The sequence below is a fragment of the Microtus oregoni genome, unplaced genomic scaffold (genome assembly GCF_018167655.1).
Source record: "Microtus oregoni isolate MIOR12 unplaced genomic scaffold, Mior012 000020F_ref0000438, whole genome shotgun sequence".
Classification (NCBI taxonomy): Eukaryota; Metazoa; Chordata; class Mammalia; order Rodentia; family Cricetidae; genus Microtus; species Microtus oregoni.
Genome location: NW_024543079.1, coordinates 35,823,471 through 35,849,454, shown reverse-complemented (window position 1 = coordinate 35,849,454; position 25,984 = coordinate 35,823,471). Strand labels below are relative to the sequence as shown.

At 52.3% G+C, this 25,984-nt stretch overlaps 1 protein-coding gene and 1 non-coding gene across 3 annotated transcripts in view; both read left to right on the top strand.

Annotated features, from left to right (window-relative positions):
• Positions 1–872: 872 nt before the first annotated feature.
• Smox (spermine oxidase) overlaps positions 873–25,984 on the top strand; it is a 34,644-nt gene continuing 9,532 nt past the window's right edge. For both annotated transcript variants that reach the window (XM_041671034.1, XM_041671035.1), the window contains exons 1-2: positions 873–1,132; positions 21,322–21,555. In XM_041671034.1, coding sequence (XP_041526968.1) covers positions 21,348–21,555 — 208 coding nt within the window. In that variant the 5' untranslated portion in view covers positions 873–1,132; positions 21,322–21,347. The remainder of the gene's footprint in view (positions 1,133–21,321; positions 21,556–25,984) is intronic.
• Trnak-cuu lies at positions 25,621–25,693 on the top strand. Its single transcript has one exon. It is a non-coding gene; the product is annotated as a tRNA-Lys (tRNA).

Genomic DNA, 25,984 nt, shown 5'->3' with positions numbered 1-25,984 from the left:
TTGGATCCAGTGCTGACATGGTGTGTTACCAATAAAACATGGAAAACTGAATAGGGATGCAGAGATGGATAAACAAATAATTTTCTTTCTTTGGGGGGGTGGGGGGAGGGTAGCTTCAAGACAGGGTTTCTCTGTGTAGCCCTGACTGTCCTGGAACTCACTCTGTAGTCCAGTCTGGGTGCGGATTTTAAAGATTCACCTGCTTCTACTTCCTGGGTACAGGGATTAAGCAGTGGTTCGCAACCTGTGAGTTGTGACCCCAACGGGATCATGTATCAGATATCTTGCATATCAGATAGTTACATTATGTTTCATAATAGTAACAAAATCACAGTTATTAAGTAAGTAGCAACAAAATAATCTTATGATTGGGGGGTTAGCACAACATGAGGAAACGCATTAAAGGGTCACAACATTAGGAAGTCTTGAGAACTGGATTAAAGGCATATGCCACCACTGCTCCGCTAACAAATAATTTCTAAGCAATTATTTTTTTTTAAAGAAAAAAGTGTCACTTAATATTAACTTCAGCTTTTATTAAAAGTTTGGGGGTTTTATAGGGAAATACACTTTTTAAAGAAGAGCCACTTCAGACCATGGGCCTGGCAGTGAGGGGACGGGTTGGTATGCAGGTGCTCTTTCCCTTTCACCTTAGGTTCCTGGTTGACGTGGGCACCCAACCGAGACCTGGGTGAGGAGAGGCAGCCCAGGAGGAGAGGGGGCTGTCTTTCCTTTCAAAAGGGTGGCTCCTGAGTCTGGGTAAACTGAGGCGGGCGCGCTCTGACTGTGCCGGAAGACCTCGTTGGCTTTGCAGGGCGGGGCAGCGCAGAGTTGGCTCTGTTCCTACGCAGATGGGTGCGAAGATAGGGGAGCGCAGGTGGCGGTGTCGCCGGCGGCTCTAGGCCGGGTGGCCTCGGGCTCCCCGCCCCCGGTGGGCGGGCCCGGGGCGGAGCGCACAGGCGGGGTGGGCCGGGGACGCGAGGCGGAGCGGGGCCCCCGCAAAGGCCGCGGCGGCTGGCTCGGCCCTACGGTCCCAGCGGCGGCTGCAGGAGGAAGCCCGGCGGCTGCGGAGGAGGGGAGGCGGAGAGGCCGAGGCCGCTCGCGAAGACGCTCCCCGGCTCCGCAGGGAAAGGTACGGCGCGGCCTCCCCGGGCCGGGCGCAGGCAGCCACGGCGCCTCGCTGGCGAGGGGCTCCCCACGGAGGCCAGCGGTGGGCGGTGGGCGGTGGGCAGAGGCGGCTGTCCCGGGCGGTCGCGACCCCGGGGGCCGGGCCGCATCCCCGGGGCGCCCCGTACGACGGCGCAGACAAAGCCGGCTGGACACTCGAGCGGCCCGGAGGGTGCGCGCTGGGGAGCGGAGGGAGCGCAGCTCGCACCGGCGTCCGGGGCCCGGCGTCCGCGGGTCTTTTGGGGACAGCGGGAGGAATGGGGAGCAGCTCTTCCGAGGGCCTCCCGGGGACTCACAGTCTGCCCCAGGCTCGGCGGGAGCCAGGCTCCCGAAGGGTAGGGCGAGTTGGAACAGTCGCTTCGCCGGGAAGGGGTGCGGAGGCCGGCTGTCGGCCTCGGGGTGGCGCGGCTGGGGAGCAGGTGAGCGATCCACGGACCTCTCGGATCTTGCACCAGGAGCAAGCACCGCACAGTGACTGGCCCTTCTTCCAGCCGTGCCCACAGGTTGATGGAGGAACCTACTGGTAGTGGCACAGCATGGCCCCGCCACGGGTCCACTTGGTGGAGCTTAGGGGACCAAACAGCGGGTGCTGAGTGGAGGTCCGCGGGGCTGTGGGTAAATGGAGGGTCATGAAGGTGTGTAAGTGGCCCTCGTATTTGTGTTCTGTTACCTCTTACAGAGGAAGGACTATTACAGGGCCGGAAGGGTCATGCTTCCTCGTAGGCTTCTGGGCCCTGTGACCATCCTCTTATGTGTCCCCAGGGTTTCCTACCCAGCAGGTTGTGAGAACAGGCTTAAGTCCTCCCTCTCATTCCGCAGTCTCTCCTTTGGGCCTTGAACTTCACCCCCTTGAAGCCCAGGACCCAATTCCAATGCATATTCCTCCAAAGTTCCGTCCTTAGCAGTGCCCCTAAGAGGCACCCAGGTTCTCCAGTGACTGGTCACTCTGGCAGGCATTGCCCACCTTGCAGGTCTCCTAAAAGCTCGGTCCCAGAGTTATATTCTTCCCGGGCTCTCTGCTTCCTCCCTCCTGCCTGTCTGTCTTAGCCTGCTTTCCTGCAACCTCTTCACTTAGCGCCTGAGTGTTGGAGGGCTCCAGCGTCCTGTTCTCAGCACTGCCTTTCCTGACTCCCTTCTCAGCATCCCCTGTTCACTTTCTACCCCAGTTTTCATTCTTTCTTAGGATTAAAAAAAACTTTATCAATTTATGAACACAATAATCTCTTTTTTACGTCTTTTCGTATTTTGCCTGCATCTATGTCTGTGTGATGGTGTCTGATCCCCTTGAACTGGAGTGACAGACAGTTGTGAGCTGCCATGTGGGTTCTGGGAACTGAACCCCAGGTCCTCTGGAAGAACAGCCAGTGCTCTTAACCGCTGAGCCATCTCTCCAGTCCCGAACACAAAGATCTTAAGTGTTTCATGCTCATGACTTTGAATAGCAGATTTTGTCTCTGACTCCAGCTGGGTCCCACCACTCTTTCTGATTGCTTATCGTGTCATGGTTGACAGAAAACTAATGTGGGTACAGCAGGCTCCTGACAACACTGGGGCCCGGAGCCTCTCAGGTCCTGCCATCTGAAAATGCCTGGTAATGTACCCATCTTTTAGGACAGGAAGCCTGGACTCCTTTCTGCCTTCACAGCCAGTCCCAGAGCAAGGCCTTTTGACTCTTTCCACAGGGTCTATCTAGGACCCATGCTCCCTGCTCTGATTCTGTTACTATTAATCACCTCAGGCCACTGCCCCCTGCCAAGGGCGTTTAACTCTTCCTTAGTACCATAGTCACCCTCTCCCAGTACCCGTACTTATCTCCTTTGCATCTGTTTTTAGCAGAGCAGCAAGAATGACAGAACATTTTGATCAGATCATTTGATTCCTTGATGGCTTGTTACTCTTGAGTAAAGTCACAAAGCCTTCCCATGGCTTCTATCTGACCCTCTGTCATGTGACCACTGATGACTTCCCAGCCTGATTTGACTCTTGCCATCTTTACAGCCTCCCTGGCAGACAAATTGAGTCACTTCTGTCTCTTCAACACCCTTAAGCTCTTCCCTGACCCAGAGACTTTGCTTGGGATGTCTTCCTTGACTGGAAGGTTATTTCCCAGTGCTTTTTGTTGGATATGCCTTGCTTATAGTTTTTAGCTCTAAATTTAAGTATCCCTTCCCCAGATACCAGCCTAGCCTAGGCAGAAGACCCCTCCTCTACACGTGATTCATATTAGAACTTGCTTTACTTTCTTCCTTTTCTATTGAAGGGTTGATAACCCCTTGTTACAGTTGTCTTGACTTTGGGCTTCTTAAGGGCTAGCATCTTGACTGGTTGGCTCACTGCGGGTCTCCTAAAAACTCTGCCTGTTGATAAATCATCCCGTTGCTGTATCTGAAGCATCTTGCTTGGTGTCCTGTAGGTACCCCTCAGGAAATCTTGACCCATAAAGGTGAGGTTGGGCTAAGCAGAAAGACATGGGCATTGCAGTTAGCACAGGAAATTCCTATAGTCTTAAGTGATCTGAAGAGTTTTGTTTTGTTTCCACAAAAGCAGTTGTGCAAATGGCTGCAAGAATGTGAGCCAGCCAGTAGGATGTGAAAAGGGGAAGCTGGGAAGATATGGGTACCTTGAGGTCATTCCGGTCTCTCATGGGGAGACCAGGCATGGGGTGGGGGGGGGGATCACTACTGTTCGCAGCCAAATGATTTCCTTGCTTTCTTGGCTGGAAATCAAGGTGTACGTGTGTTTGAGAGAGTGGATATGCGGAATGTAGGAAGCAGGGTCTCTAATTCAGGACGTGGGGACAGCCTGGGATTTAGTTCAGCCTACTCCCTTGGGCGGCTTCTGCATGCTCAAACCTAGGGGGCCAAAAAGTTGAGAGGAAGAAGAAGCTGGGATTGGGAGTGTGTCTTTTCATGAACCCTCATCTTGCTGTCCATGGCTTTCCAGTTTGTAGAGAACAGTCAATCGAGTGTTGCATCGTGGAGTCAATACTTCAGAGTAGAGGGGGAGAGCCAGGGGACCCCTGATATGGCAGGAAGGGGAGCTGAGATCTTGACAGGGAACCCGGGATAGGCCTAAAAGTCACCCTGTGAATCAAGTGCTGGGGTTAGGAGCTAACAGTTTATATTTGGGGTGAGACGGGCATATCCAGGAGACGCCGGGAACTGGCATTGGTGGGGGCAAAGAGAGCATCCTGAGTAGAGGAAATCTGGCCAAGGGCAAGTGGGGAGGGCAAGATCCTAGTGTGCTTAGTGGGCGCTAGGTATTGTTTAAGAACTCTTCAGATCAACACTGATGCTCTTAGCGACTTTTCTTCCATTTTGTTGAGGGCAGACTGGAGGTACAGTACCACAGCTAATAGTGGCAGAGTGAATTCTGGCTCTGGAATCCTCTTAGATTTGGCCCATTGGAGGTCTTCTTAACAAACAAGGGCATTTCCTGCCTTGCAGGGGGGCTTGATCCCCTTTAAAGCTGGAGCCCTTGCTTGGGGTGGGCTGCCAAGATTTTCTGCTTCTGGGATGAAATCTGATCCAGGTCAGGTAATTGGGGTTCATGCACACTGATCTCAGGGTTCTGGGGTGGGGGTGACTTGTGCTTCTAGTCTAAACACTAGTTAGAATGTCACCTCTTACTTCATGTTCCTGTCACTGCTTCTTTGAATCCCCCTCCCTGGAGAGGCCAAAGCTCAGTGGGGTCCACAGACAAGCTTGCCTCTTCATGATCCTGCCAAGAACAACGGGGTGGTGCTTGCAGCCCAGCTCTTGAGAGCGCAGCTGGGGTCTGAGGTGGGCCAGGATAGGGTGTGAGGACAGAGCCGAGGGATTGAAAGTGGCTTGGCCTCTCTCTGCCTTTCTGTAAAATGGGATGAGACAGACTTTTTTCTTGGCCCCTGGAGGCGGTAGAGGTTGGCAGTTCTGTGGGGACTGTGTTCTTATGAGGGGCTTTCTAAGCGGTGCCAGTTCTGGGACCCAGGCCTGGGCAGCTGTTCTGGTGAGCCTTTTCCAGGGACACCTCCATGACCACCTTTAAGCCCCTGCCTGGCTGGGGAGGGGCTGCTGGCCACACAGGGGTGACGTTTATTACAAATTTGTGAGTCCCAGAGTTTAGGGGATCTGTTCTTCCACTTGGGCAGACCCTCCATCTCCTCCCAAGAAGAGAAAGTAGAATCACTGGACCTTCTCTTCTGCATTTGGGGGGAAACTGAGGTACACACCAAGCACATTGCTGTAGTTGTCAGGAGGTTCATGGAGGAGGCCTGTCTCTGCTTCCTAGTTTGCTGAATTGACTTGGAGGCTCGTGCATAGCCTGAGCTGGACACTGGGTCTCCTTAGATGTCATTGGCCCCTGGCATCTCTTGTGCCTAGCCTGGTGTCCCGAGGCAACAGGGACAAAGGGCATGGTTCTCACTGTTCAGGAAATGAAAGGGAGCCAGACATGCCAGGTGCGCTTGGGAGAAGCTTCCTGGAAGACGTGGTGCTTCGGTGTCCCGGAGCCTGTCAGAGGACTGGTGGCATTTCCCGGGGTGGCGAAGGAGGTCAAACTTGGGGAAGTGGGTGGAAGCCAGGCTGTGAAAAGCTTGATTACCCAGCTGCAGAATCTGGTCTTTTACTAGGCCCGGGGAACCACTGGAGGTTAAGGGCATGGCCGTCACAGTATGGTTAGAGCTGTGGTTTTAAAGCTCACTCCTCAGGCTTGAGCACAGATATGCGTACCGAAACGCAGGCTAGCCCTGTCCAATTGCGTGGGTCCAGAGTGAGGCCTGGGGATCTGCATTTCCCCCCTTTCCTTTCTGTCTAGCCTTTCTTTCTTCCTTTCCTCCCTCCCTCTCTTTTCTTTTCCTTCCTCCCTCCCTCCTTCCCACTCTCCTTCCGCTCCTCCCTCCCTCTCTCTCTTCTCTTTCTCTCCCTCCTTCCCTCCTTCCTTCCTTTTTTTTTTTTTTTTTTTTTTGAGGCGATATCTCACTCTGAAGCTGTGCTGGAACTCCACCTCACAGAGACCCTCCTGCCTCTGCCTCCAGAGTACACCGTGCCTAGTTGAGACTCTGCATTTTTAAGAGCATATAGGCTGTGCAGAATTGCTACTCCATTGGCCCCTGTCTGCACAGTGAATTTAGACTTGTGTCCTGTGTGACAGGCTCAGTTTATGGGACCTATAGGAGGTTCCCTCAGTCCCTTGTGGACTGTTTTGGCAGAGTTCAGGGAACAGCCTCTGTGAGGACGGGTGTAGAGATGCTTGTGGGTGGCCTGCTTAGAAGTAGTGCTAGATGAGGGACCTGTGGGCACTTGGGTCTCAGATGCTGGCAGCACAGGCCTGATTTCTTGGAATTCCAAGACCACAGTGGGGTGTCTGGGGTGACTGGGTCTTAACACAGGGTGACTGTAGACGGCAGGCAGGGCACCTTATCTTTGCCTGCAGCCTACTCTAGTGGAGGAGCCAATCTGGGGTGCGCACCCTTCCTCTAGCCAGGGCGGAGCGAGAGATTGGGGCTGCAGCTGGCTTCAGCTCCAGCACAGCTGTGACACTCCTGACAAGCTGTCCATCTCCTTCCCCTTGGCCCTGTGGGAGTTCCTGTTGCTGCTGCTGCTGCTGCTGCTGCTGGTCACTTGAGCTGCGGCTGTGGTCTTACTCTGCCCTGGTCACTTCCCCAGTGTGTTTGGGAGTCAGGGCCTGGGCTGAACCACTACAGGCAAGTGTCTGCTCCCTTTTGCCACCTCAGTTTCCTTGTCTGTAAACAGAGAGGTCCTGTTCCCCCATGGAGTGATGTCACAGGGTTTGTTGGGTGGGGCTTGTGTATTTCCAGAGCAGGAGTTCAATACACCTAAGTTCTAGTTTACCGTTAAAACTGTGTGCCAGTGCTGCAGTAGAGGGAGTAATTTGTGTGGAAAACTGGCTGGCTTGCCTTGGGCTCTCCCAAGGCTCCTTGCTCTCCCAGCTCAGCGCAGCTTAGAGTCAGTTGAGGTCCCAATGGATGCTGGCACCAAAGATGGTGACTGAAGGTGAATGCCACCCCGTGCCCAGAGGGGCTGGAAGGGCTGGGGTTGGCCTGCTTTTAGGCTGATCTCTACCAGCTCTTAGAGGAGGGCCCAGTCAAGCCTGTCTTGCCCCCTTTTCAGGCCTCCCTGAGGAGTGAGGGGTACCATTTCTGAAGGACTGCTGTAAGCCTCCTTAGGGATTAGGAGACAAAGAAGAGAAGAAATTGGCAGGTCTACTCTGCCGTCCTGCTGGGGGAGGGTCATGCTGTGTTCATAAAAATCGGAGGTCCAGACAAGTTTATAGGAAAGAAAGACGATCTCATGCTTCTAAAGCTGACTTGACTAAGGAAATATGTATTTTTAAAGATTTCCCAAAACCTGCTGAGCAGGGAAATACCGTTTGAGAATGGCTGATGTGGAAGGTGCTGCTTCCTGGAAACCGCGAACATGGATGCTGGGTGGCTCAGAAGTGGTTGGGAGGCAAGGAGGGGCTGAAGACTAGCTTCTTGAGAGAGGTAGGCTTGGTGGGACAGCCACACTTAGACAGTCGGTGGACAAAGAGGACTTTGCAGAGGGAGGGATAGGCTAGATGGATCCCAGGCCCAGAGTTGGTTTTGGGCTTTTGTGCTCACTGCTGTCTTCACTGGGTGAATGATTAAGGGACCCGGAAGGACCAATCAATGCCCAGCACCTGATGGTGGCAGGCGCGGACCTCCTGATTCTGGGAGGGCCTTCTGCCGGTGTCACACTGCCCTGCCACTTCCTTCATGCACTCCTCTTCCACCCTCTCCTTCACAGGTTACCTGAGCAGGGTTATGATCTCTGGGCAAGAGGCTGAATCTTCTGTGACTCAGTTTCTTATTTATGTCATGGGGACAGTATTGCCTTCTTTGAAGGGCTGTGTGACATGGAGCACCAGCTTGAAGTTTTCACTAGATTAACAAATGGATGGAAGCCATGTCTCCAGGAAGGACCCAGGGAAGGGCCTGGGTAAAGGAGGCTGGGATGGAAACCTGCTGGACCAGTGCAGTGCTTAGGAAAAGGAAGAGTGGGGACTAGGGCAGCAGGGACTAGCAGCTTCAGGAGTAGTGGCCAGTGGGGGAGGGGTAAGACAGCACAAGCTTGGTCCTGGGGGTCAGAGGATCCCTGTGAGAGAACAGTGGCCAAGCAGGACATGGTGTTAGCTGCAGTGGTCAAGGGTTTCAGGTTGGGTTATACAGTGAGACCCTATCTCAACACTTAAACCAAAACAAACAAACAAAAAATAGTAAGAACACAGACAATGAAAAGCAAGAGACCAGTAGGAGCCTGACTTAATTACTTAGGGTCTGGGGGGCCAGGTGATCAATTGGGACAGTGGTTTATTGAGAAACAATGGTAGTGTATGCACTGAGGTACAGGAACCCCCCAGTATCTGTGCCTCTTCATGACTCAGAGTGGGGGAAGTAGTTGGGTTGCTAATGTGACCCCCTCAGAGTAGGTGTAGTCAGCACAGGACAGGGAGGAGTTAGTGTTCTGGGGTGCCTGCCCCATACTTCCCTGTGACTGGGGGGACAGTCTGGGCTCCCCACTTCCTCTGCACATCTGCAGCGTGAAGACTCTTTGTTCAGCACTCAGGTGGGGAGACAGGGTGTGGCATCCCAGCCGTCCCAGAGGAGGGGCCAGACTTTGCAGTCACAGGTGCTGACAAGCAGGCGCTGCAGCCTTGGGCCCACTGTAGAATCTGGGAAGAGGATGCTTCGTGGGGCTTCCCATCAGCCTCAGCCCAGTCCTATGGTACGGTGTGTCACTGCTGTTAGACAGGCTGAAACCCTGGGCTCTCTGTAAGTCCAGGGGTAGAGGACCAAGGTTAGAGATTGAAGAAAAGCGTTTGCATTTGTGCATAGCTATGGCCTGGTGTGGGGTTCAGTACCCTGCCATTCGGTCATCTGCCTGGTTAGGGAAGGGTGTTAAGGCCAGTATGATTTAAGATCAGGAGAAGCCTCTCTTGGAAGTGAGTTGGGATTTATTAGAAAACAAATCAAAGAATCTAGCCACCCTGCCAGCTCTGAGCTAGTTCCTGCCTCACCCCCACCTCCATGGGCTACTGTCTTGTTTCACAGAAAGGGGACACTGGTCAAACCCAGGTTCTGCTCCATCTAACTTGAAGCTCTCTCCACATCTAATAGCCCCCCTCAGAACCCTCACCCAAACTTTCAACTGTGCCCCATCCCTACTCTGCCTGTCTGCTTGCCATCTTGATCTTGGGGCTAAGGGTGTTGTCCCTGGAAGGCTACTGAAATCCTAGACTCCAGGTCAAACAGACTTTAGGATAATGCTGGCTGGAGACACCTAGGGTGGCCTGCAGGCAAACACTCTGAAGAAAGCGTAAAAAGAGTTTCCGTTATTCAGTACACAAGACTCTCAATCTCCTTAACTTTGGCAAATTAACATAAAACCATACATAATGCAAAACTTTGTGAGTTAGACCCGAAGGGTTTGGTGTTTGGAGAGTAACTTTGAAGGACCTCAAACGTGACCCTGACCGAAAGGGAAGAGTGAGCACCAGGTGTTGTGCCTCAGAGTGACTTTACAACATCTCTGGACCTTGGCTCCCACCTCTGTAATAGGGAAGCGCTGCTGTGAGAACTGGACCTTCCACAGGAAGGTGTCTAGCGCTACACTCTGTGCCTTCAGCTTACTCCATAAAAAGTAGCGACAACAATGGCAGAATGCTTTGAGGGCCCTTACACTTCAAAAGCAGGGAGTTCCTGAGTCTCTTTGAACTTGACAAAAAGACTTGGAGGGTATGTCTGTTGCATAAGCTCGGTGTCTTAGCTCCCCAGGTGTTTTATGGGATAAGTCACAGGCTCTGGACTCAGCTGTGGCCTTTGCTGGGAACACTGTTGGCTTTGCAGACTGCTGGCTTGTGTGTGGGTTGTGCTTCCTGCACAGATGGTATGAAGAGCCCTTCAGTGGCTGATCTCCTGCACTGGTTAGCACCCTAAAGTCACCAGGAGGGGGAAGTCTTGGGCTAGTGACGGACTAGTGGGGATCATGGATTGCCACTCTTGGAGTTCCCATTTGGCCCGGCAAAGCAACACTGTCGTATCCCGGGCCCTATTTATGCAGGGGAACCAAGGAGAAGGGTTGAATCTGACAGCGTTTGCCTGGCCAGCCTAAGCTAGCCCTGGGGCAGGGAGACCAGAGTGCTCTATAGCCTACTCTGCCAAGTACCCAGGCCAAGAGCAGGTAGCCTCCTAGTGATAGTCCAGGTTTTGGCTGTTTGACTGAGGTGAACTGCCAGGCTTTGAAGTGACTCTTCCCGGCCCCAAGTGCCTGGCGTAATGTGTACAGTGTCAGTATATGGAGAGGGTAGGACAGGAGAAGTGCCAAGCCCGGGGCAACCCTTGGGATTGCTGCCCTGAGTAAAGATGGAGCACCCTGCTGTGGCCTCCACTGCTCTCTTCAGTCCTCCTAGCCTGTGTCTTCATCTGTACAACGGGCGGCAGGATGCTTGTGAGCATGAAGGACGCAGGGCATGGGAGCTTGGTATAGAATATGAAAATCAAGTCTGCCTGCCTGCTCAGGTGTTCATCTGCCGTTGGATCGGGGGTATCTTTTGTTAGTGTGAATCTTTTCGTGGTCATGTACCTCAGCTTTGTAATTTGTGCTGTAAAGGGGGGTACCTTGGAGTGGTAGTTTTTCTAGAAAGGGGTTTATTGAAGACAAGGGCTCCCTCATCGCAACTGCTCCCCAGATCCAGCAGCCCTCAGACAGCTCTGCCGATGTGAGCTGAAGGGTTTCTTTGCATGCAAGGAACCGAAGTCTCAAGCTGGGTGAAGTGGAGGCTCTGTGAGTCAGGAGAGAAGATGGGCTTGCTGGAGACCCCCACCCCTCCTTCTACTGTCAGGCTCAGTTGGGCTTTGTGCGGAGTCACGCGGGCCCCTGACGGATGAGGGGGAGCTGAGTGGCTGAGCTGTGTTCACAGCCTCAGTTCTTGCAAGTGGTTTTGAAAGAGTCAGCAGAAGCTGCTGACTGTGCTATTCTCCTTTGCCCCAGTGCTGTGGCCAGTGTGTGGGAAGGGAGAGGAGAGACGCCCATGAGAAAGCCACCCCTTCCTTCATCTGCCAGCTTACACCTCCCAGGTGCCCATCTTTCAGTATCTACCAATGTAGATCTCTGTTGCGTCTGACTCGGGGTATGATGACTCACATCCGGGGTGGATTGACCTGTGTCTGCAGGTGATGCTGGGCGCATTTGCCTCTGCCGTAGGTGGTGCCTAGTCAGTGCAGGTGATGCCCAGTGCAGTTCTGCTGTGTTTGGGGGTGTATGTGCTAGGGGCTGTGAACTGCAGAAGCTTGGTCATCTCTGGTGATGACCCTGGCAGGAGAACAGAGCCCAGGCCACTCAACCTGTTGGAACTGCATCATGGTATTTGGTCTTGGGTAGGTTTTGATCTTTCCCACACCCTAGACTTAACCACGAGGGGTAAAAGGGTCAGCTGGATGAGAAATAGCTGGTCTGGGTTTATCCTAGCAGCATCATGACTAGTCACTGAAGTCACGCTGGCCTGCCTTGCCTTGGCTCCACATCCTGCCTCTTTGTAAGTTCCGGGAGGTCCACACAGCATTCTCACTTCCTCCGAGCCAGTGCCTTCCCTGTCCCTTACCCCAACTTCTTTCTCTGTGGCTCTCGTAAGCTCTGACCTGTCAGGTTCTTAAGGGGCCAGTTTTAGCTTTTCTGTATTCCCACACAGTAGCACTCATTAAAACCTGCTCAGTGAATAAAAGATTTGTCCCTACCATCTGGCTCTGGTTCAACACGGGTTTCTCCCCCACTTTGTGTATGATGTCCGGTCTCTTCAGATCTGCCCAGCCCAGGCCTAGAGTGCCCCTGTGATTTAATAAGAAACTCACCCCACCCCACCCACATGCCTTGTGCTCACCCGGATTCCACAGCCACTGGAACATGGCATGTAGAGACTGTGTGCCTGTATACTGTTGGTACGACTCTTTCCCTGTGGAGGGTAGGGATGGAGAATGCTGTTTATGGGCATTCTGTCATCCAGTGGGTGGGCCTGGTCTCTCCCTAGGAATAGCACTGGGCTTGTCTGTGTGGCTGTTTCTGTGAGGCTTGTGGGTGTGGCTGAAGACCCTGAGGAGAAGGTGGGATGCATCCTCCCCACTCCTGCTTGAAAGTTTGCTTCCCGGCCACCCAGACTCAAATAACCACACAGAAACTGTAATAATTACAATACTGTTTGACCAGTGATTTAGGCGTATTCCTAGCTAGCTCTTATATCTTAAATTAGCCCATTTCTATTAATCAGTATCCCCACGAGGCTGTGGCTTATGGGTAAGGTTCCAGAGGCGACTTTCTCCTTTGGCAGCTACATGATGTCTCCTGACTTCTTCTACTCTCTCCTTATATCTCTTCCAGCCTGGCTATATTCTGTCCTGCCATAGGCCGAAGCAGCTTCTTTATTAACCAGTGATATTCACAGCATACAGAGGGGAATCCCACATCACCTGCTGAGATGTTCTCTTTCCAACTCTTCAGGCATGGAAGGAAGGTCAGGTAGATGCATCTGGGACCTGGGGCTTCAGGGCTCAGCAGGAGACCCTTGGTAGGGTGGACAGGGGCACCTTGATCTCACGTGGAGAGTTATTCTCATCAGCAGCACCTCTAAGCATCGCAATCCAGGACTGGAGCTGACTCCTTCGCCGACTGTATTAGGTTCCCCAGGCTGGATCTCAGCTGCCTCTCGTATCTTTGAGTTAACTAGCCGTGAGCCTTAGGGAAGCCCTGTCTATATGATTTGATGTTCTGTCCTCCACAGGGAGCAAATACAGTATAAGGCAAGACTGAATCTTGTAGGAGACAAACTGTAACTATAGATTTCATTGGGTATTTCTGACATAGGACCCAGACTAGGGCAAGTATGATGACTGTTGCCACTTCAGAGACGAGAAGAGGCTTTTCAAGCTTGTCTAGTTAGACCCTAGCCTTGTGTCCTGGGGCCTCTCCTGTAGGGAAGAGCATCTCCAGAGGCTGCAGAGAAAGGGGAAGATGTGGATGAGTGTGATGGCAAGGACACTCACGGCTTGAGTGTGTCCAGGCATGGGCTGCAGCAGACTTTGAAATCCAGGCAGTGACAACATAAAGGGGTACCTTGGCCATGATCTGACCTCTGCTTTTTCAGCTCCCTTCTCTGATACAGCACCAGTTCCTGGAGTCTCTGCATTTGGAGCCTTGGTATGAAATAGTCGGCTTTACAGATGACCCTAAGATGTTACCCTTGCTTGGGCTCTGACTTAAGTGAGGTAGTGTGAGTGTAAGTGTTTGTAGACATCTCCCGGGGAATTGTAACGTTCCTTGTAATGTTCCTGTCAGTGGGCCTGGTTTCTAGGTCTGCTTTTCAGAACAGAGGGGATGGAGCTCCTGAGTGACGGTGGTGTTACCTGGGGATCCCCTCCTCCTCAAGGCTTTCTGGATAGGAAAGATTATTCACGATCTATTTCTGGGCAGTAAGTCACCTCCACACTAGTAGGTGCTAAAGCAGTGGAATCATCACCTGTAGCTCATCTGTGAGTCAGGGCTGGGGATGCGGTTGAGCTGGGTGGTTCTGCTTTAGGGTCTCCCAGGAGGCTGCAGCCAGCTGAAGGCTGGGGGGCTGCAGGATGTTTCCGTGGTGGGCCATGCCTGTGTGGCCACTGTGTCCTTTATAACCCAGTTTTAGACGCCACATTCTATCATTTCTGCCTTAGCTATAAAGGTCGGCTGAAGAGGAGAGGGCATGAATACCAGACGGGGGCTCTTGGAAGCCCGCACTCATGCACTCTGGCCTGGAAAGTCCGAGCACCAGCAGCAGGTGGGGTATGGGTGGACCCTTCTCTCCTCACATGTTCTCTTCCGTACCACACACAACGGGAATGTCTCTATGGAGTGGGTAGCTCTGTCAGGCTTCACACTCCTGCTTTGGAATTACTTCTGTGAGAGGAGGGCCTGCGGCCTTTCCTGGGTGGGCTTGCTTCCTCCAGGCTCCACACACATCTTCTCACCTGGTTCTGCCTTCTCTCTGGTGAGTCCCACTGTGTGCAGGTGGGGGACTGCAGAAGACCAAGGAAACACTGCCGCCATGTCTCGTCTCTAGGCCCCTGCACGCAATCCCACACAACCCATTTTACTGATGAGGTCACCTGCCTTAGGTTTCTATTGCTGCGATAAAAGCTGACCAGAAATTAGCTTGAAGAAGAGAGGGTTGATCTGGCTCACATGTCCTGGTCACAGTCCGTGGAAGAAAGCCAGGGTAGGAACTCGGAAAGAACTGAAGCAGAGACCATTGATGAACGCCGCTTTCCGGCTTGCACCTCATGCTTGCTCAGCCTACTTTCTTATAGAACCCAGGACCACTGGTCTAAGGGTAGGACCACCCACAATGGCCTTGGCCCTCCTCCCCCACATCATTAATTAAGAAAATGCCTTACAGACTTGCTTATAGGCAATCTGGTGGAGGCATTTTCTTAGGTGAGGTTCCTCTTCACAGATAACTCTAGTTTGAAACCAAAAGCCAATTAACCTGTCACCCACCTAATACATGGTGGAAATTCAGATTACTGACATTGGAAAGTTGGTGATCACATTTTAGAACATACATGAAAACGTGGTGCTATAGTTATTCTGTAGGGAGAGGACTATATGTCATCTTAAGTGTGTGTGTGTGTCTGTGTGTGAGAGAGAGGGGGGGAGGGAGGGAGGGAGTTGGAAGGGAGCGGGAAAGTGAGCGCGCGCGCTTGAGCACTCTTGGTGATCCCCCAGCTAGGCTTCTTACTGGGGCTGCCCATTCAGGGAGCTAAAAGTATCTAATGCTTTGCAGTCTGGCAGGAAATTGAGTCTGTACCCCTCCCACTTCTGCCCACTCCTTCCATGAGGGAGGTGTGTTCTTTCTGTGTGTGTGTGTATCCTGCCAGTCAGTGGCTGCCAAAGAGTGCCTGGCTCCCCTCTTCTCTTTTGAAAGAGGGTTACAAGAAGCTTTTTGAAGTTGTTCTTTTTAGAACTACATTTTGAGGGAAGAGAGGTGCTTAACAAAGGCACAGTGCTGGGAGAGAAGCCAGGCACCAGGAGGAAGCTGGGGCCTTGGTTCTCATCAGCGCTGCTGCTGGCCTGTGAAATAAGGTCCCTCTGCTGTTTCCCTGTCGTGAACTTGGAGTTGCCTAATGACTGTTGAATCTGGGAAGGGCGGTCAGGGTTGAGGGGCTCAGACCCAGTTGGGCTTGAACTGGGAGTCAAGTTGTGGGTATTTGATTGACACCAAGGTCAAGGTCCTGTTGGGTTGTGGCCAAGGCTGATGCTGTGCTCTGAGCTAAGACAAAACTTTGGGTTCCTTTACATGCAGTGGATCTTTGGGATCATGGAGGGGTGACTCCAATCTCTTATAACAGTCCTTTGGGGACCTTCCTTGACCTTTCTTTGTGAGGTAGCACTTAGAGGTGACCACACTTCAGTGTCTGTTTCATTCCCCCAGCAGTCCACAAGCAGGCAGGACTCCCCCACTTAACATATAGAGAAACTTGAAGCCTGTAGGTGTCTGATGGGGCTGAGACACGTGACTCCAGGAGGTATGAGCATATGTGATATTCTTGGGGCGAGTTCAGGAGTGCTGGTCAAATGGGGCCCAGAGCAAGGCAGACCTTAGCAGGAAAGTAGTTGCACTGCCCTTCTGCCCACTGTGCTCACCTCTGCTCCTGCTATTCCTTTCCACTGGCCTGGCCCTTCTGGTTTTGTGGTGCTGCGCAGTATACTCATTGTGGCCTGGGCAGGAAGGCTGGGAAGGGTCTGGCTGGGAGGCTGGGGCAGCCTGCCCCAGACTGGAGGGTGGGAGGAGGCTTGTCCAGACACAGAGCCCCTTTGTTTGCCAGCCCAGCAAGGCAGCTGGTGTGGGATTTCTGGGAGGGTTTTTTTCCCCCTTTCTTTTTTTACCTTAGAAGAATAATTGCATTGTTTAGGGGGTCTCAAGACTCCAAATTCCTCTGCAGACCTGCTGGGCAGCCCAGAGATGTTCCCCTGGACCAGCCTCAGCTTCCTTCTCCCTTTCCTCCTGCTTAAGCTTGGAAAGAGCATCCCTGTAGGGAAGGGGAAGCTGGCTACTGCTCTAGACCTCTAGTCCTACCTGTTGGGAGAGAGTCAGGAAGTCCCCAGGGCTGGTTGAGGAGGGTGCAGGCATTCTGTCTCCTGCCGCTGAGGACAGGCACCCTGAGTCCTGGGGAGTCCTGGGTAGATCTCTCATGAGCAAACACCAGGCTTGAGGGAGGGGAAGGATGCTGGTTAAAGCATGACCTAGTTTGGAGGGTTTCAGCTGGTGTGGTCCTAGACTCTAAAGGAGATGAAGTGAGGAGGGGGCTGACCGCCTTGGAGCCTTATTCTTCTGCAGGCAGCAGATGCAGAAATCCAGGCTGAGGTGACTTGAGGAAAGAACAGCAGCTCAGGCACCCTGGGGATTAACTTGTGTTCAGGGGTCCAGGATGGATGGAATCTTTTGTGTCTTTGAAAGGTGTGGGAGGTGGTCGCCGTGGCTTTGTATTTTCAGCAGTCACCACGGCTAGGGAGCAGTGGCTTGTGAGTGAGTGGGAGAGGCAAAGGTGGCCCCAGCGTCGAGGAACACGAAAGGTGTCTACACTGGCTGGGCTGCTGATCTGCAGAGTAGTGCTTCTCAGCCTGTGGCCATGCTCACTTGCTGGCCTTGCTCAGAAACAGGGAGGCTGCAGCCACAGTCCTGAGACACTAGGTGGTAAGAGGTCCCTAGAGAGACACTTGTGTTCTGGGGGCAGTTTGGTCGCTACTGTACTTAAGAGCCAGTATGTGGAGCCTACACTCCACAGTCACCCTGGGGAATGATGGCACAGCTCCTAAGTCCCAATGAGGACTGTGCGGGTTAGAACCAGAGGCAGCTTCTTTGATGTTGGCAAGGAAAATGTTTCCCTTGAGGCTTTCGATGGGCTGGGGAAGCCCAAGGCTTTGTAGTTAGGGATTCTGTTGTATGTGGAGGGGAATATCTTGGAGAACTGAGGCTAGCATGGCCAGAGGATGAAGGACTTTCCCATGTTTGGTGTGGAGTAGACACTCGGTGAATTGCTGGATTGTATTCTCCGGTCATCTTACTGAGGCCTAGCCAGTTAGCCTTTAAACCAGTGGTTCCCAACCTGTGGGTTGTGACCCCCACGGTTGTTGAATGACCCTTTTACAGGGGTCACCTAAGACTATCAGAAAATACAGATATTTATATTACAATTCATAACAGTAGCAAAATTACAGTTGTGAATTAGCAACAAAAATAGTTTTATGGTTGGGGGTCACCACGACGTGAAGAACTGTGTGAAAGGGTCACAGCGTTAGGAAGGTTGAGAGCCACTGCTTTAGAGGGTGGAGATTGGGACTGGGTGCAGGTGAGGTTCAAGAGAGGGAGGAAACTGAAAGGTCTCTGAGAACACTGAGGTAGAGGCCATAGTGTTTGGACTGTAGGAATGATCGTGGCTTAACCCCGTGGAGAAAGGGGATCTTCTTGCAAGGACGCCTACAGTTTTGACCCTGGGCTGTTGATGGGATGAGTACAGGAGTTCTGGGCATTTCTGGGAGAGGCTCAGCAGGATCCTGCAGAGGTGGTGCTGGCCCTGGGCAGCAGTGGGCAGCTGTGGCCTGTGGCCAGGGAAGTGGTGTCAGGAGGCAGTGGGGGATTTTCAAGTAGAGCACTTATGCTCTGGCTGACCCGGTTTCTTGAAGCTTTGGGACTCGGTCTGCTTGGGGACATGGATACTGGGCAGGAAGCCCTAGACCCCCACCCCAATTTACCATGGAAGCCAGAGCAAGAAGGCAAGTGTCTGTTGTTCTGTGCCTCCCTCAGCGCCCCTCCTCCCTCCTCACCACTTGGCTGAACCAGCACTTTTTCTTCATTCCTTTATCTGTGGGCAAGTACAGGGCGTTCTGTTTCTCCTGCATACAGATCAAGGCGAGAAAGGGACAGGCATGCACCAAGGACCATTTAAACGATTCTTCTTCTTCAATAAGAACTCTCTCTCTCTCTCTCTCTCTCTCTCTCTCTTTTCCTCTCCCTCTCCTTCTCTCTCTCTCCTCACTCTCCCCTCCCTCCCTCCCTTTCTCTCCCTCCCTCTCTTCCAACAAAAACAAAACAACACCCCTCAAAAAAAAAATCCCAGAGGGGAAAGTGATAAAAACTGACAGGAAAAGCCTCGTGGATGGATGCAGGGTGATAAGGGGCCATGGTGCACGGTCCTCTGTCTTCTGTGGCTGTGTGTGTGGTGCCTCTCACTTCTTGTGGGTAACAAGGGCGGATGAAGCTGGTTTGGGGGTTAGCTGTGAAGGTCAGTGGTGCAGGGGACCCACATGGGCCCTGGTTTCCTGTGCGACTTCCATCTGATACCCATGTTCAAGGTCTCTTGAGATTTGGTGTTGGGGGGGCTGAGGGTTATTTCTGTAGTTATCTTTAAGATGGCCTGTGGTCCACTCCAGAATCCTTTCATTAGGTACCGACAGCACCTGATCCTTAATGTGTGAGGTCCTTAGATGCTGAGTCTGTGATAGCCTTATTTGACAGTCATGGCAGAGTAGTGAGGACCAGCCAGCCAAGCCTAGGGCAAGAAAGGTCAGCTAGACCTCTCTGGCTTTTAGAGAGGTGTCTTGGGATCCTGTGATAAGCTGGACACACCCCGTGGTTTTTTGTTTGTTTGTTTTTTGTTTTTACATAATGTCTTGCCATGTAACCCAGGCTAGCTTGAACCTCATGATCTTCCTGCCTTAGCCTTCACAGTACTGGAATTACAGGTGTGTGTGGCCCCAGTCAGAGTGGGAACTCCAGTTTAATCCCTGTTACACCTGCTCAGCCCAGTAGCATTTCAAGATGTGGCTCCACCAGTAAGCTTTACAAACACCCTGTATTGCAAAAATGAGTCTGCTGGGGTGTCCCTGGGGCAGGGGTGCTGGAAAGGGGAATCCCCACTCTTGTTCCAGAGACTGGGTTGGGGCACGCAGCCCTGTCACGTCTCACTCGATGCCTGAGCACCCTGGCGTCATTACAGCTGACGCAGGCCCTCCGTGGCGCTCGTGTATTTACTAGCTTGTCACGGCGTCGGCGGTGGCTGGCAGACTTCCGGTGGCATCGCTGCTGACCCTGCCAGCGCGTGCAGTCTGCCACATCCTCACCTCTATATTTAGTGCGCAGGAACCTGGGCGAGAGCAGAGGGGAAGGGAGGGAGAGAGTCCAGCCAACCCTGCGTGGCGTGTTCCTTGGAGGGTGGTGACCGAGGAGTAGGGAAAGAGGGCAGGGGAGAAGGAGGCAGGAAAGGCCTGTGCCCATCTACTGGTGGCCTCCTTCTCTGGCAAAGCTAGGCTTGCCTCGGAGGGAGTCTGGGCCTCGAGCGCCACCTGCCTGCAGTCTAGGAAACCTGTTCTACCCTGCCTTGGCCACTTTGAGTCTGGGAGTCGGGTAGGAGGTGCAGCAGGGGAGGGAGTTTCTTTCTAGGCCCAGGCATCTTATGAATGAGTTGGGGAGAAACAGCTTCTTAGCCTGAGTATATTTAGGAAAAACAGAGCAAAAGAACAACAGAAAAAAAAAACCCAAAACCACACTTACTTTGCTAAACCTCCAAGTGTTAGAGAACACTGTCCCAAGGAAAATGGAAAGCTCAGAGAGAAGTCAGCATGTCTCGACATGCTGTGGACCCCCATTCCTCCCGTTCCTCTGTTCCACTGCAGGAAACTCACTTCTGCCCTTCTCATTCCCCTCCCCTCCCTTAATCCCTGTGTTTGCCTCTCCCTGAACTCCGTATAGATGGGGCTGTACAGTAGGTGCTGCTGAGTGTCTGACCTCTGTCTGGCTCAGTCTCATTTCCTTCGAGGGCACCGCAACTTGGTTCTGAAGTTGCTGAGTATTGCGTGGGATGACACACTGCATAGCTCACACCTTTGGGCTGTTTCTGGATTTGGTCAGCAGGATAACGCTATAAATTTCTTTGACGTTGTCTGTGTGATGGGATGTGCCCTGCGTCTCTGGTGGGTTCTTAGAGGTGGATTGCTGTGTCTGGGGAAGGTCATGCTTGCTTTATGGGTGTGGGTGACAGGTTTTTATTTGCTTCTTGGTCGTAGCTTTCATCCACTTGCATTCATTTCTTTGCTGGGTCTTGGTACTATTAAATTCTGTAGCATCTGTGACGCAAACCTTAGCCAAGACAGCTGGACTCTTTAAGTTGCTTGAGTCAGGGAATGCAAGGGATGGGGATATGAGCCGAGTGTCTCCTACATGGTGGTCCTCAGATACCTCCAAACCATCCTGCTCATTCTGGGACTAGAGGAACAGTGTATTCCAGCTTGGGCCACCTCCTTTCCCTGCAGTACCCGCTGCTCAAAGGCTGGCATCTTTAAGTAAGCTGGCAGAACATAACTGTCAATTTGATGTCTGGTCTTTGGTGCCGTGGCTCATCACAGTTCACTGTTTCCTGGGTTCATTGCTGTTTTGTGGTGACTGTGGCACCTGGTGGATGGGGAAAAGGTCCCAGAATAGCAAGGCTTGCTGGACACCAGCAATTTCTGGAGGAGTGGGGCGGTGAAGCTTTTGTCTTTCCCACCACAATGCCACCTCACCAAGACTCGGAAAGCCGGCAGAAAGGCCAGGAGGAGAAAGGCGTAAGGGGGTAGAGAATACTAGGGAAAAGCCAGGTGAGAAGGGGACAGAGCCCAGTGCCATGTGTACAAGTGTCCTGGGCTGGTGTGAGCATTAGGGGACTGTGAAAGTATCCTTCATATGTGTGAGTATCCTGCTATCTGTGTGAGCAGCCTGAGGTTGGCGCAACAGCAGCCATGCTGAGTTGAACAGAACTAACATCAGGGTCAGTCTCCTGACTTTGGCCTGCCTTTTTCAGCTTCTGTTCTCAGTCTCCACTCTAGGACATGTGGATAGGGACAGGCAGAGCTCAAGAGATTTGAGGGTGGGGCTGATGGGATTTACCTTTTGCCTGTTGGTAGGGCCTAACCCATGTCTCCCTGCCTGGCTCTCCTCTCTCTTTGCCCCTTCCTGTCTCCCTTTTTGCATTTTTGGGAGGTGTCTCTTCCTGATCAGGTCTTGGAGGGGGGCAGTGTGCTGTGACTGTTCCTTGGGTCGGGTAAGCTGATTTCCACCCGCTCCCTGTTGTCACAGGCTCCTAGAAGGTGAGCACGGACGGTATGCAAAGTTGTGAACCCAGTGGTGACAGCGCGGATGACCCTCTCAGTCGCGGCCTGCGGAGAAGGGGACAGCCTCGTGTGGTGGTGATCGGAGCTGGCCTGGCTGGCCTGGCCGCAGCTAGAGCACTTCTCGAGCAGGGCTTCACCGATGTCACTGTGCTTGAGGCTTCCAGACACATTGGGGGCCGCGTTCAGAGCGTGAGACTTGGTAAGCGTCACTCGGGTTTAGCCACCTCTCTGGGCCATCTTTTGTCCCCCAATACCCTGGTCCTGACTGAAATCTTACTAATTTGGTCTTGGGATAAATGTTTGATCATGCAACCTATGTGGGTATTTTCCAGAAGCTTCTTTTGCCCCTTGTACCAACATTCCATTTTTAGAGAATGCTGTCTTGGTGCAACACTTGGGGTGGACGGTGTTTGTTGGAGAGGGCATACTCAGAGTCAAACTATCTGAGGACTGTGGGGGCTCATTTCTAATGTCACAGGAGGGGAGGCTGTGTAAGTTCTGATTAAACATCATTAGTTTTTATGCTGTTTTTATTTAGTATGAATTAGTGTATCATGACTGAATTGCAGGCAACAGGAACTAAGGTTGGTGCAGTGGAAGAGGGATTTAGGCTTTCTTGTGAGTGATGCATGGTCTTGGGATTGTCTCAGTCCAGGTTGTAAATAGTGAGGACCCTGGAGAAAGCAGCCAGATAAGAGACATGCCCCTGGGGTAGGGAGACTTTGCCAGGGTTCTAGAGAGCAGGGGTAGTTTCTCACTGAACCTGGAACTCAGTTATTCCGCTAGACTGGCTGACTGACCAGCAAGCCCTACGGGTCCTCCCGCTTCGGCCAATTATGGGTGTGCACTACCTTGCCTGGGTTTTTTTGACATGGATTTTGGGGGATCTAACTGAGGTCATCATGTTTTTATGGCAAGCACCTTACCAACTGGGTTGTCTCCCTAGCTTTGCCTTCTGTTTTGAGACAGGGTTTCATCCTCCAGTTCTCTGACTCCGGAGTACTGAAGTAGCAGGCGTGAGCCACCGCAGTTGCACCTCTAGAGAATTCTGTATTTGCTGCACAGAGCCTATGTGCTTGCTTGCTTAGATAGGTGGTCAGGCTGAGAATCCACGAATATCAAGGACACCCTCGGGCCTTTTCCCTTCCTGTAGAGCTAGTGAGGACATAAGTATCTTCCCCTAGAGCCATTCCTGGAAGGCACATAGGAGGTTTTGTTTCTCCTTTTCATGCACAAACTAGGTTGTCTCTTGGCACTAAGATTGAAAGTGCCATCCAAGTGCTCATAAAGTTGGGGCAGCCAGCGAGCCCCAGTGCTTTACTCGCTGTTGATTGGCTGGCTGGCAGCCTCAGGAAAGAGCAGTCCCACTTATGATTCTTAGGGCGTATTCAGAGTCTGATATCCAAACAGAAGATGGGGAGATAGGTGCCCCAGTCCCTGGGGCAACTGACAACCGAGTCTGTTCAGGGAAGGCTTGGGGTGGCAGAATACTTGATGGGAGGGCTTTTTGGGCAGAGAAGAAGGAGGGCACAGGTGGTATGGAATGAGGAATGTGAAGGAGAGAGGGGAGAGCTTGCTGCACCGGGTGTCTGTGTTGTATGCAGATAGGCAGGCCGCAGGGCCCAGTGTGTAGACTGACATGCTTCAGCATGGCATAGTGGCCATGTCTCTGTCAGCAGTGAGAACAGGGATCCAGAGCCAGAGACTCTGAGGACACCACATGCTATGAGGTGAGTGGGCATGGGCTGGCACTTGGTGCCCTTTGGAAGTACAGATGCGGTAGAGATGAAGTAACAGAGACATCCTCAGCAGAGCCCTTATTCTGGTCCTCCCAGCTGCTGTCAAACCTTGGCCTGAATTCTCTCCCCACCTCTGCTCACATTTGAGGACCACCTAGAGAAGACAGGAAAGGTGTCTCCTTGCTTCTGACCTGCCCAGTCTCTGTGTGGCTTGGAACTTCCTACTGTGCCAGGGGGAGGGATCAGTGTTTCCCCTGTTATCTCTGAACTGCTGACGGTTAATTCTCTGGGAAAGGGAGCCTACTGTGTTGAGTCATTTCCACTAAGACCCCACCAGGCTCCAACAGTAGCTCTGAACCCATGGTCACACAAGAGAGTCTTGGTTGGTTCGGGTGGGTCACAGAACAAAATGAATAGTCATGAATGTTAGAGAGGAGTTTGTCGGGGAGGGGAGAGTGGTTGGTACTGCATTGTGTACGTGTGCAGAATGGTCTAAAAACAAACTTTACTATTAATAATAGCGATAACAATAATCTCCCTCTTCTTCCTCTGCTCCCTTTGGGAGCTCAAACGAGAACAGACACTTCTGTTGCAAGGTCCTAGACTTTCAGCTTTTGGTGGCCTTCAGTCTGCCTGCTTACCCTATACCCGGGGGCCTGTGCGTGCCTGCTCCTTTCAGAGATACAGACTGTCCTTATCTTGTGAGCTGGAGCATGAGGTTGTGCTTTTTCTAGTTTTAGGCACATTCATGTTACAGGGCTAATTTTAGTAACTGATAGTTTAATTAGAAACATCCCAAGAAAGGGAAGGCATGCAGATAAGGAGCGCATGCCCAGTTCTTGGGGTGAGGGACAGTGCTGCCATCTTTAGACTGCATCAGAACGAGCCACCTCAGATGAAACAGCTTAAAACAATCTGTAGGGTGAAGTGGGGGCAGGACTCAGGTAGGTGGGTCTTTTTCGGGCTTTGCCTGATTCCTTTATGTCCAGGGTCAGTTGGTTAGGATCTCTAAGATGCCCTCATCCTCATGTGTGGTAGGGAGCATAGGCTTTGCTCTAGGCTTATGTTCCTAGCAAGGTGAGCCTGTGGTTTTTTCCATAGTTATCATTTTAGAAGTTGACGGTAGAAGCCACGAGGCCCCTGTGCTGGCTACTTTTGTGTCAACTTGACACAAGCTGGAGTCATTTTGGAAGAGGGAACCTCAATTTTGAAACTAACCCCTCCCCCCCCCCCACCAAATTGGCCTGTGGTGCATCTTCTTGGTTGATGATTGATGTGGAAGGGCCCAGTTCACTGTAGGCGATGCCAGTGGTCCTGGGTTCTATAAGAAAGCAGGCTGAGCAAGCATGAGGAACAAGCCAGGAAACAGTATCTTCCATGGCCTCTGCATCAACTCCTGCCTCCAGGTTCCTGCCCAGTTTGAGTGTCTGTCCTGGCTTCCCTCAGTGATGGGCTGAGAGGTGGAGCTGTAGGCTAAAGCAAATTCTTTCTCCCCCCACCTCCCCCATTACTCTTAGTCATAGTGTTATATGACAGCAATAGAAAGGCTAACTAAGGAAGGGGTCTTGAGGCCCCTGAAGCTGCAGGGTTATTTACAGCCACATTCTGCTAATCAGAGCATGTCGCAGTTTAACCCAAATTCAAGCTGCAGACCCTGCCTCTGCGGGGGGGGGGGGGGCGGCGGTTGGGGGCATGCACAGTCATTTTGTCAGGGTGTGCACACAAGGGTGGGAGAACTTACCGTGAAGTTGACAGGAAATGGACCATATGTATTTTTGAGCCTGGCCTGCAAAAGCAAATACCACCAGTTGTTTCTCTGTGCTCTTAGGACCATGCTAACCTCTCTGGAAGCTAGGCAGGGAAAACTGCTTCAGAACTTTGTAACATCTGAAGAAGAAACTGAGGCTCAGGACCGAGGCAGCTATCTCAGACCTGCTGGTTTGACTGGGGGTGAGGAGGGAGGATGGATTCCTAGGGCTCTTACATCTTGGATCCAGATTGCTCCTCAGCCCTCCTCAACAGAATCTCAGGGTCTGCCTTCCCCACGTCTCCGCCATGTGAAAGGATTTCAGGGCTTAACATTCTCTGGAGATCTGGTTTGTATTCCTCACCCCTGGGGAAAATGCTCTGAATTGGAGTTGTCTGTAGTAATATGGGGCGGCAGGGCTGCGTCCCCCACACCCGGCCGCCCACATGGCTAGCTTATGCTCCGAAATAACAACACACAAACTGTATTCTTTTAATCACTGCTTGGCCCTTCTGCCCTAGCCCTTACTGGCTAATTCTGATATCCCGATCAACCCATCTCTAATAATCAGTGAGCACCGGTCTTACCGGGAAGATTCTAGCCTAGTCCATCCTGGGTCGAGCTTCATGGCGTGTGTCTGCCTGGGAGCTGGGAGTGGCGTCTCTCTCAGGCGTCTGTTGCTGAGAGGAGAGCTGTCGAGACTCTGAGCTCTCGAATATGGGCGCCATATGAAGTAATAAGGGCGGCAGGGCTGCGTTCTCAGCACCCCCAGCCGCCTGCCCGGCTAGCTCAGTCGGTAGAGCATGAGACTCTTAATCTCAGGGTCGTGGGTTCGAGCCCCACGTTGGGCGCCACTCTGTTGAAATACGGAGCGGTGGGCTGTGTCCCGCCACCCAGCTAGCTTTACCTGAAATAATTACACGGAAACTGTATTCTTTTAAACACTGCCTGGCCCATTCTCTTCTAGGCTAATTCTCACATATTAATTTAGCCCATTTATAATCATCTGTGTGTAGCACCCCAAGGTGCGCTTACCAGGGAGATTCTAGCCTAGTCCATCCTGGGTTGGAGCTTCATCCCGGGAGCGGGGCATGGCGTCTCTCTCTGAGGCGTCTGCTCCCGAGAGAGCTGTGGAGTCTCTG